The sequence below is a fragment of the Aegilops tauschii genome, chromosome 6 (genome assembly GCF_002575655.3).
Source record: "Aegilops tauschii subsp. strangulata cultivar AL8/78 chromosome 6, Aet v6.0, whole genome shotgun sequence".
Taxonomy (NCBI): domain Eukaryota; kingdom Viridiplantae; phylum Streptophyta; class Magnoliopsida; order Poales; family Poaceae; genus Aegilops; species Aegilops tauschii.
This window is the reverse complement of record NC_053040.3, coordinates 34596482-34615347: the sequence shown is the minus strand read 5'-3', so window position 1 is coordinate 34615347 and position 18866 is coordinate 34596482. Positions and strand designations below refer to the sequence as shown.

At 42.0% G+C, this 18866-nt stretch overlaps 2 protein-coding genes across 6 annotated transcripts; both read left to right on the top strand.

The window, feature by feature from the left end:
- The first annotated feature begins 911 nt into the window (after positions 1 to 911).
- On the top strand, positions 912 to 16316 carry LOC109752249 (uncharacterized). Of its 5 annotated transcripts, XM_073500918.1 has the most exons (18): positions 912 to 2086; positions 4311 to 4414; positions 4993 to 5951; positions 6232 to 10974; positions 11149 to 11286; positions 11443 to 11574; positions 11732 to 11779; positions 11950 to 12081; positions 12340 to 12435; positions 12530 to 12593; positions 12926 to 12988; positions 13075 to 13098; positions 13205 to 13269; positions 13362 to 13512; positions 13695 to 13812; positions 14117 to 15308; positions 15395 to 15512; positions 15690 to 16316. In XM_073500918.1, exon 4 carries the CDS (start codon positions 6239 to 6241, stop codon positions 10958 to 10960), a length of 4722 nt encoding a protein of 1573 aa, XP_073357019.1. In that variant the 5' UTR covers positions 912 to 2086; positions 4311 to 4414; positions 4993 to 5951; positions 6232 to 6238; the 3' UTR covers positions 10961 to 10974; positions 11149 to 11286; positions 11443 to 11574; positions 11732 to 11779; positions 11950 to 12081; positions 12340 to 12435; positions 12530 to 12593; positions 12926 to 12988; positions 13075 to 13098; positions 13205 to 13269; positions 13362 to 13512; positions 13695 to 13812; positions 14117 to 15308; positions 15395 to 15512; positions 15690 to 16316. The 5 variants fall into 5 exon arrangements, with proteins under 5 accessions (XP_073357019.1, XP_073357017.1, XP_073357018.1 ...); XM_073500916.1 differs by having other exon boundaries at positions 12926 to 13098; XM_073500917.1 differs by having other exon boundaries at positions 951 to 2086; positions 4311 to 4476; positions 12926 to 13098.
- Positions 969 to 2184, top strand: LOC141025756 (uncharacterized). The gene is made up of 4 exons (XM_073501675.1): positions 969 to 1206; positions 1532 to 1596; positions 1690 to 2086; positions 2180 to 2184. Exons 1-4 carry the CDS (start codon positions 969 to 971, stop codon positions 2182 to 2184), a joined length of 705 nt encoding a protein of 234 aa, XP_073357776.1.
- Positions 16317 to 18866: the final 2550 nt, after the last annotated feature.

The following is an 18866-nucleotide window of genomic DNA, read 5'->3' as shown; positions in this document are numbered from 1 at the left end:
TGAAATATTTGAAAACTGCAAGTTCAGTAGACAGTTGAAGATTCTGAAATATTTCAGTACTGAAATTTCAGTACAGACCGGTTCACACTGAAATATTTGAGTAATGCAATTTCAGTACACACGGGGCACATACGAACGTCCGCATCTTCATGTTTAGCTGATTTGCCTAATGCTAAGTACAATATGCTAGCTTTGTATCCTTTGCGGCGCTAGCTATACACTTTCAGATTTTCATTGTGAATTTTGTTCCCAACACGAAAGCTCAACCTCATGTACACATACAGGCTCATGAGGACGTACACATTCAGATTATGTAGACACTCGAGCCAAAGTGGTAATACAAAAGGAGCATGTTCATTCAAAAATTCATTTTGGCAAAAACAGACCTCATCGGGCCATCACCATAAAAAACCTTAACAACATACTATAAGAACCAAAGGCCCGAGTGAGGGCCAACTCGCAGTGTGCAACAATTTTTTCTTGAGGCATAATTATACGATTCACCGATACTCATATGCACCACTTTGGAGAACTTGCAAAATTTAACATAAGGGTGAAGTATAGTCAGCTTTAAAAAAAACTTTTGATAATATGGCCGTCCGGATCGGAAAATGCCCCGATGAACCAGATATAAAAATTTCCGGAAAGTGTTTTTAGCAATTCTTGAATAAAATTGTCACATTTTTTTAGAGAAAATGGTCATATTTATTGAGCTGGAAAATGGACACATTTTTAGTTGACCATATAGTCCACCTCTGCATATCACTATGAACCTTTTGAGTTTTTTGAAGACTAGTGAATTTGGAATAGTTCTTTTTACAGTCATCGTGGGCTTCAGTGGTCCTTTTCTGAAAGTGGGCCGGGCTTCGTTCACTCTCCTTTTATAGCAACCTCACTCAGCCAGAATGCCAGATCCATTCATTTGGAGTCCACCACGCGCGTCCCCAATCAGTGAGCGTCTGACAGACATGACCAGCCCCCGCCGCCGCCCCCTCCTCCGCTCCCGCTCGTCGGCGGCGCCGCCGCTGGACGACGACGACCTACTCTCCGAGATCCTCCTCCGTCTCCCCCCGCTCCCGTCCTCCCTACCCCGCGCCTCCGCCGTCTGCAAGCGATGGCGCAGCCTCGCCTCCGATCCAGCCTTCTCCCGCCGCTTCCGCCTCCACCACCGCCGCAACCCTCCACTCCTCGGCTGCTTCCGCGGAGGTATTCCCGAGCTCTGCTTCGAACCTACCATGGGCGCCCCCAACGCCCGGGCGCCTCTCCTTGCAGTTTAAGTCCCACGTCCGAGTACTCGGGTGCCGCCATGGCCTCGTGTTAATCTTGGACCAGACGCCGCAGCTCCTGGTGTGGGACCCCGTCACTTGCCAGCAGCACCTCCTAGCCTATTCCCCGGAGTTCGATCCAGACAACTCCTTGATCAATGGGGCGGTGCTTCGCTCTGCTGCCGGTGCCGGAGACGTCCACTTCCAGGTCGTTTTGGTAGCGTCAGAGTATGAAAAAAAGTTGCTCGCCTGTGTTTACTCTTCAGAGACTGGGGTGTGGGGTACTCTATTCTCAACACCAATGCCATCCGGGAACTCCCTTCACACCAGGGTTTGTTTGGAGCACGCTGTGCTAGTTGGGGATTCCCTTTACTGGATACTCGCTGGTACCACTTTGTTCAATCTCCTTGAGTTTGATTTGAAGACGGAGAGCCTAGCCGTGATACCGCTGCCGGCGGATAAGTCTTATGATGCAGGACTCAATAGTCCTGAAGGGCGCTTCACTGTCATGCGCGCAGAGGGTGGTGGGCTGGGTTTGCTCTCTGTGTCAGGCTTCACCGCCCAACTATGGAAGAGGAAGACCGATTTTGATGATGTTGCATCATGGGGCATGGGAAGAACTGTTGAACTGGACGAGCTCCTCTCCATGGATTCAAAGGATTACTTAGACATAGAAGGGTATGCTGAGGACAATAATTTGGTGTTCCTGTGGACCGGTAGGAGCCTCTTCACGGTTAAGTTTGAGCCACTGCAGTGCAAGAAACTTTTCGACACCAACAATCGGCGTTGCTATTATCCATTTGAAACTGTCTATGCTGCAGGTAATAACATGCCTTTGCACTGCTGGTATAAAAAAATCAAGTTACTTTTTGATAATTGGTCTATGGAATGCATTTCGCATCCTTTCATGTTAGGCTAGCAATTTTAAGTAGTGTCGTATCAGTTATTCTTTTGCTGCTTGATGATCTATTCAATACATACCAATTTTGTTCTGTTGTGTTCTTTCCCAATGGTTGTATGGTAACAAAACCAAGTTATTTTTCTGTAATTGGTTGATGGAATGCCTTTCATATCCTGTCATGTGAAGCTAACAATTTTAGGTAGTATCATATCAGTTATTCTTTTGCTGCTTGATATGATCTCTTCATCACATACCAATTTTGTTCTGTAGTTCTATATCTCGATGGTTGTGTGTTGGTGTTTATGTGTTTTTTATGATCTACAAAAATAATAGTTTTTGATATCCAGATTAGCTCATGCCACCAGTTCTTTTTCTGTGGCCAAGTTGAAAAATTCTCTTTATAATAATTGAACAAATTTCATAGCTGTCTGCCTGTTGACATATGCAAGAACTGTATAATGGCAGTGCTAGTGCATATAGATGCAGTGCAGTTTTTCTCAATCAATGAGGTGATGTGATGGCATCATTCTGGTGTGTTGTCCATAAATATGATGCCAAGTTGTTTCTAATATTATTCTTCATTAACATTACCTTTGGACAATGTGGTTCAAGTCGGAGCTAGGAAACTTTCTCATCAGTTTAGTGTGGCGGTGAAGTTCTTTTTTAGAAGATGAGATACATAACAGTTGGAGACAATTACCTGAAAAACTAGCTTGTGAAGTTATTTGTTGAAGATGAGATATATAACAGTTGGCGACAACTACATGAAAAACTTGTGAAGTTATTTCTAGAAGTTGAGATATATAACAGTTGGAGACAACTACATAAAAAAACTAGTGTGAATCTCATCTACAACTACAAAGAACTTCACAAAATTTTAGGATAGTCATGGAGGTGCTTTATGTAATGGTTATGAACTGGAAAAAGATGGAGGTAATAGTGTGCCTTTGTACTGCCGGTATAACAAAACCAAGTTATTTTTCAGTAATTGGTTGATGGAATGCCTTTCACATCCTTTCATGTTAAGCCAATTACTTTAAATAGTATTGTATCAATTATTCTTTGCTGCTTGTTGATTTCAACATAGAGCAATGGCGCTCTATAGTGTTTTCTTCACATGCTTGTTTGGTGTATGTAATTGTTATGATATGGAAAATAAATTTCTCGCGTTGTCTGGTTTAGTTTAGTTTATGCCACATGCTCTGCTTCTGTAACCAAGGCTGGCAAATTCTTTGTATACTAATTGGACTATATTTCATTGTTGCCTGTCTATTGACATATGCAAGAATGGTATAACTATAGTACTAGTGCATAGCTGCAGTGCAGTTCTTTCTCAGGGTAGAAATATGACAGCTGAAACCTAAAAGTTGAACAATGAAATTTAGCTGTAGGCTGTAGCCATGCATTGTGTACAGTCTAATTTCTTCAATTGGGTCACGGTAGGAGACTTTATACTGAACAGATGGGCAAAGTTATAAGACTAGATTTATCATTAAAAGTGCCTTCATCACGAATTACTACTTTTATTTTTAGTAACATGATATGATTGAAGGAGTGCGCAGGGCTTTATTTTTTATGCCATGCAGTGTAAAAAAGATGGCATCTATTTTGTACCGAAGGGAAGTTTTAATTAATAAGACCCCTTGCTTGAGGATTCTACATGATGAATTTGATTAAATTCAGTTAGTTGGTGACTAGCGAGCTCGTATATTTCTGAAAGATATGCCTATGAGCTAACCTGATGCTTCTTCTTTTCTACTCCACATGATCCCATCATATGTCCATGATAATGAAGAATATTTCAAATTCTCAGTTGAATTCATAAGCTAGATGGTTTAGCATTTGCCTCTGAAGTAGGGGTTTGAACAATTGGTAAAGCCTCCAGTGAGAGAAGATGGCAAAGATACTTGAGAATGTGCTAACAGTAGAAGTTCAAAGTGTGCCCGTACATCATGAATTACCTATTGATAATCTCTGTTTCCATTGCTGTTTTTCCCAACAATACCGAGATGATTCAACTTTGTTGTTTTTGGTACAATCTCCTTATGGCGGAGTTAATGTTTACTGTTTGAATCATTATAAGTTGTGAGGTTGCATATCTTAAACGTCTTTCCATTTGACTGATGACACTGATTGTTCCACAGGTACCTAGATTTGTATTCTGGTTGCCGAGATGCAGGAAGTGGCTTCTTCGATGTTGGTTCTTCCCTTTTGTATGCTTCACGCGAAGATCAACCCTCTATGTTGCGTGCGTGCGCGTGCCTGCCTCTTCTCTCTGTTTCCATTTGATTATGTTCCGTGTTGTATTAGGTCAGTAGATTTGATTTTAGCTAATGAATGTTGGAAATACACTTGCCTTCCTGGTGCTATTTGTTACTGCATAGAAAGTGTTTCGACCAGCAATGGCAGCAGTGCTTTATCATGCATGCATGTTTCAAATGTTCTGTACTGATATATTGACCGAACACCAGAGAGGAAAGGAAGGACATTTCGACACAAGTATTGCGAGTTTACTCCATGAACACCATAGAGGAAAGATAGGATGCTTTAGAGACTTGTATGGTCAGTCTAAAACGTCCTATATTGATGAACAGAGGGAGTATTTGTGTATTGGGCTCAAGCACTCGCAATTTTATCTATTCTTGTTTTTATTTATTGGTTGTGACGAAATGGTAATTTAATCTCTGATGTGCAGCATCAGCTGTTTATAGTGTGCAATTAATTAAATAATATTCTCCTATAGACAATCACGCATCTTACCCTTTTCTTATTGCTGTTCATAATTACTCAGCTAATTTCTCACATGTTTGAGGTAACTTGCTGCAGGAACCTACTATGTCTGCTGTGATCGGTATTAGATTCGGCGTAGTCCAGTCCCAGCACCTGTCACTTCAGAGCTATTTGAGGTCGTCATCTGCATGTCTCAGGAGTAAGAGGAAGTGTCAAGTAGGTAGTACTTGGCGCACACTATAGATTGACAATTCACCAGAGAAAAAAGAAAAAGGAATTCAGACAGGAAGAATCAAATCCTTCTTTACCAAAAGAAAGGAAACAAGTGTAAAGTCAGCACCCACCCATTCATATTCTGCAGCAACAAACAAAGAAGCGGCCTTTGCTCCTCTCACTACTTCTCTTTGCACCGCACATAATTGCACAGCTAATTTGTCACGCTTTTTAGGTAACCTGTTGCAGGAACCTACTATGTCCACTGTGATCGGTATCAGATTCCACGTAGTGCAATGGCAGCACCTGTCGCTTTAGAGCTATTTGAGGTTAATTATCTGCATGTCTCAAGTGTAAGAGAAAATGCTTAAAATCGATCGGTGCCTTAAGAACAGTTTCAAGTAGGCAGTACTTGGCATGCATTATAGATTGACAACATATCAGAGGAAGAAGGAAAGGGAAACCAAACAGGAAGAATCAAACCCTGCTTTATCTTTACCAAAAGGACATGCTTTCTTATGCCGCAGCAACAAGCAAAGAAGCTGCCTTTGCTCCTCTTCACTACCTTTTCTTGTGAGGATGGAACTGGGATAGCGGGAACCAGAGGCCTAAGCAAAGAATCTTGTCCAGTTCTCTTCTTCAATGAAATGAGCTTCGGGTCAGTCGCAGCTTCTCCCAGCTCTTTATATCCCATCCCCGAGATCCTCCATTGGTCAGACACACGGGTTCCAAGGACGCGAACCAAACGCACTCTTGTCCCATTCGAGAGCACAGGCCCCCGTGCGTCCTCCTCATCTGGCCAGAACTGCTGGTGGCGTCATCTTTCTGTGCCTCCTGTACTGGTGAGCTCTCCTTGAAGCTGCGTTCCTCGTGCCTGCTATGCTGTTTCATTCAGCGAATTCAGTAGGCGCACCTGTAGGTACCCTGCTATCATGTTAGCCATCCAAATGCTTTGAATATTTATTTTTCGGATCACCACAACAAGATGCGGATACAAAAAAAACTGTTGTCCAGGGTCATAAATAAGGGTACAAATTGGTTTCTCGCCTCTGCCATGTCTAAATCCAGGCTCTGCCCCTCTCTGATGGTGACTAATTAATTTATTCGCAAATGGTATTTCAGCCCGAGGATGGACACCGCCATTGGCGCAACGAAGTGGGTGCTGGGCAAGGCGCTGGCCCCCGTCACGGATGGCTTGCTGGAGTCCTGGGCAGCTAGTGTTGAGCTTGATCGCAACATCGACGCCCTCAAGATGGAGCTGCTGTATGCGCATGGGATGCTTGAGAATGCGCAGAGCAGGGACATCCGTGGCATTGCGCTCAAGGAGCTCCTCCGCAAGCTGCAGCAGCTGGCATACGGGGCTGATGATGTGCTGGATGAGCTGGAGTACTTCCGCATCCAGGACGCCCTTAAAGGAACCTACCATGCCACTGACATGAATGCTGTGGGTTCTGTCCAGGGCCTCCGCATCAATGTTGAACACACGGCGAGGCATGTTACCAACAAACTTAAGTGCCTCCCGTGCTTGGGTGATGCTAGCCGTGATGGTGACCAAGAAAGTGATCCCGGTGTTCACCAAGAAAGTGATCCCGGTGTTCACCAAGAAAATGATGGCAAGCAAGGATGCCTATCTGGTGTACGCTTGTGTGGCAGGCAGAGCATCGGCTCCTCGTCACTGACGCCCGCCAACAAGGGTGTCAAGAAGGTTGATGGCAAATGCATGCCCAAGGTCATCGCAACTGCTCGCAATGCTGCCCACACTTTCGGTAAACACTTTCCATGCTACTCTCCCATATCTGTCCATGATGATGATCCTCAACCTATCATTTCAGAGTGTGCAAGGCAGAGAGACTGTGATATAGAAATACCAGAATTGATGTTTGATAGGGTGCAAATGTCTAAAACAATGATGGACATGGTAGAGCAGCTGAAGGAAGTATGTGCTAAGGTCTCCATAATTCTTAATCTAGATTTGTTGGGCTCCAGCCGTACCCATACCAAAGAAATTGCTAAAAACAGATCCAAGACCACATCAGAGATTATAGAACCTGAGTTATACGGGAGGGATGACCAAAAAAAGAAAATTGTAGATTGCATTATTAGTCGCGAGTACTGTCCCAATAAACTTAACGTGCTTCCAATTTTTGGACCGGGGGGTATTGGAAAAACAACTTTTACGCAACACATATGCCAAGAAGTAAATAGATATTTCCAGGCTTCAATTTGGATATGTGTCTCTTTCGATTTCAGTGCAGATAGGTTGGCACAAGAGATGGCCAAAAAAATCGATAGTGTTGTTGGTGAAAAGGTTAACGCTAGTGCCGACGAACTTATCCAACAAAGATTAAAAGCTAAGAGATTCTTACTTGTCTTGGATGATGTCTGGACATATCAGGAGGATGAGTGGAAAAAACTAATAGCACCTTTAAAGAAGGTAGAGTCTGAGGGTAATTTGATTATAGTCACAACCCGAATACCAAAGGTAGCAGAAATGGTTAAGACAACCAATGGTGAACTAAAACTGGAAAGACTAGATGATGCAGACACCATGCGTTTTTTTGAAACATGTATATTTGGTAACAAGCAACAACCATGGGAAGAACATCCTGAATTATCTGAGATTGGTCACAAAGTAGTGGACCATTTGAAAGGTTCCCCTCTTGCAACTAAAACTGTAGGTAGATTACTAAGAAACCAACTTACTTTGGACCATTGGAAAAGGGTTCTAGAAAGCAAAGAGTGGGAATTACAAACCAGTGAGAGTGACATCATGCCAGCCCTCAAACTTAGCTATGATTTTCTCCCTTTCCATCTAAAACAATTGTTTGTATATTGTGCTTTGTTTCCAGAAGATTACGAATTTGATAGCAAGGAGTTAGTTCAACTGTGGATAGGACTAGGTATTTTGCAACCATATGATCAAAATAAAAGGACTGAAGATGTTGGACTAGACCATTTGAATGAGTTGGTCAATTACGGGTTTTTCAAGAAAGACAAAAAAAAAGATGGTCGTTATTATTATGTTATTCATGATCTATTGCATGAATTGGCTACCAAGGTTTCATCGTATGAATGCGTTAGTATATCTAGTTCTAATATCAGGTCCATACACATCTCCTCGTATATACGTCATTTATCCATAATTGTAGATGATAAAGATGTTAATGATAGAATCAGTTTCGACGACTATAAAAAGGATTTGAGTGCATTAGGTAAACGACTGAAAGTTGAAAACCTACGTACTCTGATGTTGTTTGGACAATACCATGGAAGCTTCGCCAAGACCTTTTGTGATCTGTTTAGAAAAGCTAAAGCACTTCGCACAATTTTTCTATCTGGAGCATCATACTCTATGAAGGACATTCTGCATAACTTTTCAAAAACTATCCATCTTCGTTACCTAAGGATTGAGCCATCACATAACACAGGCCACATCGACTTGCCTAGTATGCTGTTCAGATTTTATCATCTAGAGATAATAAATATTGAAAAATGCAACGTCCCTGTTTCGATAAGACATATCACCAACCTTGTAAAGCTGCGTAATATGCCTCTAGTTCTTTCTGACATACCTGAGGTGGGAAAACTTAAATTGCTTTCAGAATTAAGAAGATTTGAAGTTGGAAAACAAACTAATGGTTTCGAACTAAGTCAGCTAGCGCAATTAACAGAGCTTGGAGGGTCACTTAGCATTTATAATCTTGAAAAGGTGCAAGAAAAAGGGGCCCGGGGAAAGGAAATAAGGCCAATACACAGAAACCACTTGCGTGAACTAACATTAGAGTGGGATGTGCAACGATCTAACACGGATCCTACAAGAGAAGGAAATGTTCTTGAAAATCTTGTACCGCATAGTGACCTTCGAGATCTTTGCATTAGAGGGCACGGAGGCACTAGTTGCCCAACATGGCTAGGTGAGAACCTCTTGGTCAAAAATTTGGAATCTCTTCACTTGGCTGATGTATCTTGGAAAACTTTTCCACCATTAGGAGAGTTCTGGTGGGTTGATGAGCTCCGTGATGAGTGCAAGTGTTGCATCTCAAACCCAAACTTCCAAAAAAAATGTCTTGAAAAAAAAGGTTTTCAAAATTTGAAAAAGCTAGTGTTTGTTAAGATGCCAAAGTTGACAAAGTGGGCTGGAAATCAAACTTGCGGGTTCTTCTTCCACCTGGAAGTGCTCATTATTGAAGACTGCCCTGAACTTAAGGAGTTGCCGTTTTCATGTTCTACTTGCTCTCAACCAGCGCAAGAAGGAGCAAACATGACCTTGTTCCCTAGACTACGTGAGTTCACGGTTGTAGGATGCCCAAACCTGAGGACAATGCCTCCTATCCCTTGGACCCGTACTCCATGCTCCATTAAGATAGAACAATCAGGATCAAATTTTCAGCTACGCACTTACTCAGAAGGAATGTACATACCAGGATTACACTTGTCCATTGTGGCAGCGGATGGTACAGATAGCTTGTTTTGGAATAAGTTGTCTTTCTGTTATTTGAGTGGTCTAAAAGAGTTTTCTCTATTCAATTGCCCTCCTTTGCCCTTGCACATGATCCAAATGCTAACATCTCTGCAGCACCTCACTATAACGGGTCGTTCGAGTATTGTTCTGTCGCCAATCAGAGGCGAGAGCCATGTCACATATGAGGTTCCAGTTGAAGAACTCTGCATTTCTGACAGTGGGGCTAGCGGGAAAGAACTGACTCAACTGCTCTCTCATTTACCCAAGCTCACCAGCCTGAGTATAGCTGATTGCGAAAAGATAACAGAACTTGGTGTGTCTAATCAGCAGAGTGGATCACAGCAGCAACACACAAACGAAGAGGAGGAAATAGTGGCGATGGCAGAAGGAGGACTGCTGCTCTTGCCTACCCAACTACAGGAGTTAAAAGTCTACAATTGCCGTGAGCTGAGAATAGTCCCCAATTCTGGTTCAGGGGGCGGCAACAACGAAGCAGCAGGAGGTCTCCAGCGTCTACGCTCCCTCCGCCGAGTGATCGCAGATGGTTGCTCCAATTTGCTTTCCTCCTATTCGGGCTCCTCCTCGTCTTGTTTCCCTTTCCCGACCTCCCTTGAAACACTCGAACTAGTCAACGTTGAACAAGTCATTTTGGATCTCACAAACCTATGCAACCTGGAAGTACTCCATCTTGGCCACATGGAGGACCTCACAAAACTAAGCGTCAGCCGTTCCTCAAAACTACATACCTTGAGCATACGAGTTTTGGCAGAGTCCATCTGCAGCCTGCTCTCTACCTCCCTCACCACATTGTCCTTCTATCTTAGCAAAGAGGTGGAGCCCATCAGAGGAGAGGCCCTAGTGCTTCTCACCTCCCTCCAAGAACTCTACTTTATTTCCTGCCACAAATTGCAGTTCCTCCCTGCAGGTCTACATACACTTGCCAGCATCAAGCAATTATATATCAGTGGATGCCCATCCCTCCAGTCGCTGCCCAAGGACTGCCTCCCGAGGTCTTTGCAGAAATTAGAGATCCGCTTATGTTCCATGAAAGCATTGCCCAAGGATGGCCTCCCGAGTTCTCTGCAGCAATTACTGATCTACGGGTGTTCTAAGCTCGAATTGCTTCCCACTTTTTCGGACGGCCTCCCAACTTCTCTGGGAAAATTAAAGATTGAGGATTGTCCTGCCATCAAATCGGTGCCCAAGGACGCCCTCCCGAGTTCTCTGCATGAATTATGCATCATGAGTTGTCCTGAAATCAAATCACTTCCCGAGGACGGGCTCCCCAAATCCTTGCGAGTACTAGATGTGTTCAGTTACGGCAACAGCGAGCAGCTTAAAAGGCAGTGCCGCAGGTTAATAGGGACGATTCCAATAATCTTCGTCTGACAATTCCTTCCAAGGTAAAAAACACGTCCTTATCCTCTTCTCATTCTTATAGTTCCTACTCAACAGTTCCCATTGCTTTCGCTCAAGGTTAGCTTCGAGATCATTCAGATTTTGTTTTGTTTTGTTCTTAAGAATTACTGACGTCTCATCTGAACTGAATAACCCACTTATTTTAATCTTCTGTGCAGGGCTCTCTTTTTTCTCCTTGATTGGTTCATCATCAGCCCTCGTAGAAGTCTCTCTGTATACAAAGTGTAGTTCGTTCTCAGGCTCTCATGAGTTTTTGCTAGTGCAAGTACCAAGATTCAGTCTGTATCATCCATCATGTGCGTAATCATCCCACAACCCCAATAACACTTTCATGCCCTGCTTCGAAATTTATTTTACAATAGCCCTTTATTCATATTTTTTTGTTTGGTTCTTAGGAATTACTGACGTTTCATCTGAACTGAATAAATCACTTGTTTTAATCTTCTGTGCAGGGCTCTCTTTTTGTTTTTTACATCGTCAGCGTCGTACAACTCTCTCTGTATACAAGTGTAGTTCGTTCTCAGGCTCTCATCAGTTTTTGCCACTGCAAGCACCAAGACTTCAGTCTGTATCTCATCCGCCATGTGCGTAATCATCCCATAACTCCAGTAACAATTTCGTGCCGCTTCGAAATTTATATTCTACAGTAGCCATTTTCCCTTCATGTGAACAACGACGTTAACCGTTCACATCTTGTCCCTAACTAACGTTGCATCTTTCTCTCACCATCTACTCTTGCAGGATTTTATCTTCTTTTCGGTGCAGCAAGTTTCTTCTGACCAATCCAAGGTAAACAAAACACTTCTTTCTTCTGTACTACTCACTCCTAGTACCTACACGTGAATTCCCTTTGCCTTCTCTAACCTCATAAACATTAAAGCCATTCACTTTTTGTTTGGATTACGGTAATTATTGTTGTTTCATCTGAATATACCACATCTTTTTAATACTCTGTGCAGGGTCTGCTTTTCGCCTTTTCTGTTTGTAAATCTTCTACCCTGGTTGAATTCTCTCCGTATCCAAGCACAGTCCTCTGACACTCAGTTGCCACTGCGAGCACGAATTGTATCTTGCATCCTGTGCATGATCTGGTCAGTGCATGCCTCATCAACCCATAATCCAATAGTTCAATTTACTGTCTAGCAATTTCATCTACAGTATGTTAATCCACCCTTTCCTAGCCACTTCCCCTTCATGTCAACACATAGTAATACTTCCATGTTTGTTTCTGTCCCCAATTGACCTTGCTTCTTCCTGATCCATACAAGGGAAAACATTTTTTTCGGTTTTGTTTGCCTCATTACTAAGAAACGAGTTTTCTGAACAACCCACTGGTTTTAATACTGCAGTGCTCTACCTTGGAGTTGCACATCTCTGAGCCCTTCGAGGACTCACAGTTCTCACATGGGGGTCTTGTGGCTTGCTCTGCCTGTACATAAAATCTGGTCAGTATGTACACTTGATATCCAGACCATCTTTTTGATCAGTATGTACATACTGCTTAATCTGAACAATGCTCTGTTTCCATTTATTGTGCAGGACTCTATCCTGGAATTATCCACTTTTGTACACTTGTAGGATTTCTACAAGCGTTATAGATCTGGTAAGTGCATATATGTAAAATGGAACTTTAAGACTGCTCTGTCAATAGTATAGATACCTTGATGATTAGAAAATAAAAATAATCATTTCCTAGTTGTGCCAAGTGAACCTTTTAAGATTAAATGTCACACCAATCTGAAAAAGTTGCTGCATACATTAATCTTGTCTTTACTTAAGCAATTGAAACATTGTATATTTCTCGGAAGCAAACTACGGGAAAGCCTGCGAATTCTCTTAATCCAAGGAAGTGTATCCTAGGACTTTATAAGATCGACACCTGTTGAGCTCTATTTTTCTATCTTCATAATAAGGTCTGACTTTCTTTTGAACCAGATTTAGGAGCACTGCAAATTTCACTACAAGGAAATGGATCATGATTCACAACAGCAACATGAAGTGAAGTCTCACAAATTCATCATGTGACATTTTGAATTTGTTCTGAATTTTGTAAAAAAAATCTCAAGTTTTCTCCATGTATGAAGGGTTATGGGAACCACCAGGTGCTGGTAAGTACCTACTTCTGCACACAGAAAAGAAAAGGTCCATTCCTGTCCACAGAATACTTGTGCAATTTTGATCAGCCAACACTAAATTAGGATGTCACTTGTCCAGATGATTTGTACGCTGCAAATCTGTTTACGTGCAAACTAACCTCACTTACCAATGGGTGATGCATTGTAAGTGCCGTACTCTGGTTGATCTGTTCCATATTTCAATTAGAAATGTACAATCAGAAACTAATGTTATGATGTTACCCTGGTCTTTTTAGATCAATATCGGTAAAAGGTGTGGTCCTGCCAGTTCAGGCGGACCTGGTTCTCCTGGTAAGCAAGTTGTAATGACATGATTAAGTTAAGTCCAGCTGAAGAAATGCTATCCTGGAGATCTCAATATGTATCTTCCAGTCTGTCCATAATCTGGTCAGTACTCAGTACATGCATAATCATACTGTACTTCAATAATTGGCATATTTCCATGCTTGTATCTATCCCAAATTAACCTTGCTTTTTTCTGATCCCATGCATGGAAAACCGTGTTTGAGGTTTATTTTGCCTCATTGCTGCTTAAACTGAACAGTTCTCTGTTTCCATTCACTGTGCAGGACTCTCTGTCTTGGGAGTTGTACATTTTTCTACCATAGTGGGATTCAGTCCACCAATGCATGATGCATAGTTCTCACATGACAGTCTTGTGTTATCTTCTTCAGGCACATAAATCTGGTAAATACATTTGATCTTTATGTTTAAACTCTTAGTTTGTTCCCAACCATCTGATCTTTCAGTAAGAAATCCAATTAGCCTCATGACATATCAGATATTCAGATATAGGCAGTGAAACGAATTTAATATTCAGTTTTCCTTTTTTTCTTTGGAAATTACTTTTCCTAGAGCATTAATTGAAGATTTCTTCTCCACAACACTTATCTTCTCACAAGTTGACAAATCAGTTAATGGCATTTCAGTGTGCGTTTTTCTGTTCCTGGAAGAAATTTGTGGTGTTCTCACAATTCTATCTTCTGTGCAGGTGTTCTTATCTCCTCTGCTATGCTTCAAAATAGTGCATTTAAAGCTTCGTGGTCACTCATGAAGACATGGTGGTGTACTTGCTAGTTCAGGACTAAATGGTTTTCGAGTTTACTAAGCTTCCACAACCTTTTTATAGAGTTAACATTTTCAGGTTTGCATTTCATCATGACAATATGTTCTCCAAGCCGATCATCCTTTTATCTTATGTTGCTAGCCTCATCAGTACTTGGCATTGCATTTCCTACAATGGGATCTAGCATACTCCACCGGTACATCCCCAACCCCTTGTGGAGTTTCTCACTAAAAAGAGTGTGAGCGTGAGAGGTAAGAAACCAAGTTTGATAGAACAGTTGAATCAACCGTGAGAGAAAAAAAAAGGCCAAAAGGCAAAATTAGCCCAAAAAAGAATAAAAAGAAAAGAGAAACTCCCGTTAACCTATTCAGTTTTCCAATGAGTCCATCATATCTACCTATCATAGCACCTCCTCATTTGCTATTCCAAGTAGTGGATTCTTTTGCCATGCACATTCATATTTTGCTTTGCACATCTTTTAAGGAGGCATATTGGTCATCATTATTAGCTCTTGTTGAAACTCACCAACCATTTTTGCTTTTATTTTCATATATTAGAGCTTTGGTTGGCACCTTTCATTCTTTTGTTGGGCAGAGAAAAGGAAAGAAAAAAGAAAAAAAAGGAAAAAAAGAAAAAGGAAAAGGAAAAGGAAAAAGGAAAAAAGACAAAAGAGATAGTAAAAAAAGAAGAGGTAAAGTAGAATAGGATAGGTGCCATGTTTTCTCTCTATCAAGCTCTCAGTCTTCATTTAGAGCGAGATGAGTCTTATTGCTTAGGCTTTATACTTATCACTTTTCTTACCCATTTATTCATCATGTAGAGCTTAGCACTCATAGCTAATTCTGTTCATCTTGTGGGATGGTTTATTTGCATATGCTTAGTAGGACTTCATATCCATTGTGCATATCTTGGCAAATCCCTACTTCCCATGCAACATCGAAACCGAGGACATCACACATGCCTTGGGGTCACTCTGCGTTACATGGGCCTATCTTTTCCTTGTCGAGTCACTCCCATCCTTTCACATCATTTTCTAATGATCGGAAACACGAGGCTTCTTGGTTCATGGTGATTGCTTACTTGACTATGTGATCCGTGCTTCCCAAGACATGAATTGGTTTGTACTACTGAAAACTCACTCTTGGTTTTGCAATTAAGATATGGACTTGTCAATTAATTGCCATGGTGTTTGTATTTGAGCAGGGAGCTCAAGGTGGGTTGAATCCTTGGAATGATGTGTCTAAAAAGACTTTGTACATGAAGCATATATGGTACTAGAGCTACAGCTTTGAATGGACACTTAAGAGTCAACTTCCTCAAGGTTAATGAAATGCTTATTTAAGTTTATCTTGATCTATACTGCTCCGTCTCTTTTTAATCAGAGATGCTCTTTTAACCAAATTTGGAGCAAAATTAACGTTTTCCCTAATGATCAGCAGAAGCTAGTGTAGGCATATGGCCTGACTAAATTACTGACTAGGTGTTTGTGCAAATGCAGATCCACGACCCTGATCACTTGACCATTTACCCCTGACGCACGAGCTGTGAGGAGGGCAAGATGTCGCGGGCGGTGGTGCCGCTGGACGACGAAAACCTACTTCCCCATGCCTGCCTCGTTTGCAACTGCTGGCGTCGCATCGTATCCGACATCATCATTTTCCACAGCTCAGGCCTCCTAAGTTGCTTCGTCAGCAACCTGCGAGGTTTCTCCTACACAACTACCATGGGAGCGCCAGATCGTGTCCCCGCCGGGCAAGGCTCATGGCTCTTGGATCCACGACACTGATCACTTCATTGGTTCTGGTGGACAACCAATAGGTTCCCTGGAATTGCCGAGGAGATTCACTCAATGAACCGCTTTCAGCAGAACCGTTGGGAATTTTACTCTGGTGTGACAACGCGTTGAATCGCTCGCTAGTAGCCCGAGTTGCAATTTCATGGAGTGTCTGAAGCTTGAAGTTTTCCTTGTGTTTATGTAATTATTATGATCTGAAAAACAAATTCATTGCGGTGTCTGGTTTAGTTTAGTTTTATGTCACAACTTCTGCTTCTGTAGCAAGGATTGACAAATTCTTTGTATACCAACTGAGCTACATTCTATGCATTCCGCAGTCTAATTTCTTCAGTTTCGCCGTAGGAGACATTACCGAAAAAGGCTTTCGCCCCGCTTTATATATAAAGCAACAACCGCCAACACATGAAACCGATACAAACGCCAACACACCACACGCGACCCACACTCACCCAGGGCAAGATACATAGGTGCTAAAGGACTACAACAACAACACACTGAAACTAGAATGGGTCCGTCCATTTCCTCCGATCCTGTGGCTCATATGATCTGGTACTCCATTGCTAATCCCACGGAGTACTGACTTAAAAACACTCGGAGTACCTTCACTTAAGGGGCAAAAAGGTAATCTCAGCAGCTCTGGTGTATTTTATTTTTTCCTTGGCTACAATAATTTTGACCGACCTAGCCCTAATCCCCATTCATGTCGCGGCGAACAAGCAGGCTGCAGTTGGCGGTGAGACCGGCGGTGGCGGCCGAACAGATCGGGGCTGAGGGCCGCAGTCGCGGCCAGGATGTGGGAGATGCCGCAGATGGAGGCGTGGCGACCGGAGGACAGGTTGCCCACTATCGCGGAAGGGCGGCAACGTATTCGTTGGTACAGCAAACAATAGCAAGTTAGCCTCTCGGTATGTCCGGGTAATTTGTCATTCCATGTCCTCTAATCCTCTCGGTATGTGCAGGCGAGCCGCCCGTGGGCGAGGTTGAGCGGCTATGCCATGACGAGAGGTCCATGAGCAGAGCCAGCCCCAGCCCCTGTACCTATGTCCACTGTGATTATTTGTTCCCCATGACTCGTCAGACCGGAGTTGATTACAGGAGAAACTTGGGGTGGAGAAAACATCAAAAGAAAGAGGTAAAATTCAAACTGAACAAGAATGCCCCCTCGCATAATTGGACCACGGACCTTCAGTTTACTAGAGTGAGGATCTGATTATAATGCTTAATATGATTCAGGGGATGAAGAGAAGGAAAAAAATAAGCGCGCACAAGAACAGCATAGGAAGATGGACATGATGGTAGCCATGAGATTATAATTATATTATCTAAAAATACTTATTTCTACCACGTCTTCATTCTAGGTACCACCGCTAGCAGTCTCTGCTTCAGTCTTGTTATTCCTTACATGAAACTATATCACAGTTCTCTTCTTGGTTTGTCTTTTTGATATATTATGTAAAAAGCTGAAAGTGAAGTCATTGAGACAAACCATGAGCAATGTGCTAAGCAAAACATCAGTAGCTATCAACTGAAGCTGTTGTGTATTTCCCCTCATGTTTTGTCGGTTGCTTTGATTGATGGTCCATTTAATATCATGGTGATTCAGAGAAACATAAAGTTAGCAGCTATACTATGTATGGAAATGAAAAAATTTCATATTTTAAATCCTGGTGCCATTTATCTGATACGACTGAAATGTTGATTTGACCAGGGCGGTAAACACGGATGGAGCCTTCATCCTTCTGCTAGAGCTTTTAAATGCACGGATGCAGAGCAAATCGAAGTTAGACATTTTTCTTTTGAAAAATGGTCATCTGTTTGGGAAAGACAAGTGTTATGTAATCTGTACTTTATGTATGGGAAATAAGATTTTATGTAATCTGTACTTTAGCTGTAAAATTTCTTTTCGTCATTAGATAGAAACTGAAGAATTTGGAGACATGATGTCAGGGAGTCCTGTATGTTTATGATCGATGTTTGGACTGGTGATCTTATTCAGTGCAAAAAACAACCAAACAGTGAATGAGAACAGCATCCTATTTGAATTGCGACGACAACACTCATATAATAAAGAGACTTGTTCAGATGTAATGATGGCCGTTCAACTGTATTTACTACTACTATGTATCAATTTATAAGATATCTTTTTTGAAGAATACTACCTTGATCTTAACAGAACTAAGATAGATCTCAAATCAATTCTTCACATGAAACTCTACTAGTAAAGCAGATTCATCGCATCATTCGCACTGATGATCTATATGCAACTTCAGCATTGCAAATTGGGACAAGTTAGCAAAAAAGATGAACCAAGCGAAGACTAGTAGCAATGCCATGCCAATTCAGTCGCCATTCTAAACAAAATATCATCATATTATGTCGTCGATGGACATATTCAGCGCACTGAATTCATCTGACCAAATCTCTGGACTGGATTTACATAATACATCACAAATCGAAAAACAAATAAACTACTAACAAAGCCCCAACTCGTCACACAATGGATATGATTTACCAAAACGGAAACCGTGACTCCAAGAATGATGGTGCCAAATGAATCAGAGTAGTGAGGAACATTGAAGAATTCTTGGCACTGCTATTTCCAGATGTTCACAACATACAACTGCATGATATCTCCGACTTCCCTTTTTGCTACGCTTCTGGTTTTCTTTTTCACTACACTTCACATTAATTATGGTCCGACAAGCTCAACACCAACATCAAAGAAAAAATAATGTAACTAGACCATGTACAAGAAGGATGTTATTATCATCAACAGCGGAGCTGGTCGGGGATCACCATGCCCTCGTGGTGTGGCACCTTAAAGGACCTCAAACCATGGCTCCAATGGTTGCTGCAGCGGAAGGAGTATCCTTGCTGAAG

Coding starts and splice junctions, on each gene's coding strand:
- LOC141025756 (XM_073501675.1), top strand. CDS start 969: ATGACCAGCCCCCGCCGCCGCCCCCTCCTCCGCTCCCGCTCGTCGGCG. Junction 1,207..1,531: donor CCTCGGCTGCTTCCGCGGAG/GTATTCCCGAGC, acceptor TTTACTCTTCAG/AGACTGGGGTGTGGGGTACT. Junction 1,597..1,689: donor GGAACTCCCTTCACACCAGG/GTTTGTTTGGAG, acceptor TTTGATTTGAAG/ACGGAGAGCCTAGCCGTGAT.
- LOC109752249 (XM_073500918.1), top strand. CDS start 6,239: ATGGACACCGCCATTGGCGCAACGAAGTGGGTGCTGGGCAAGGCGCTG.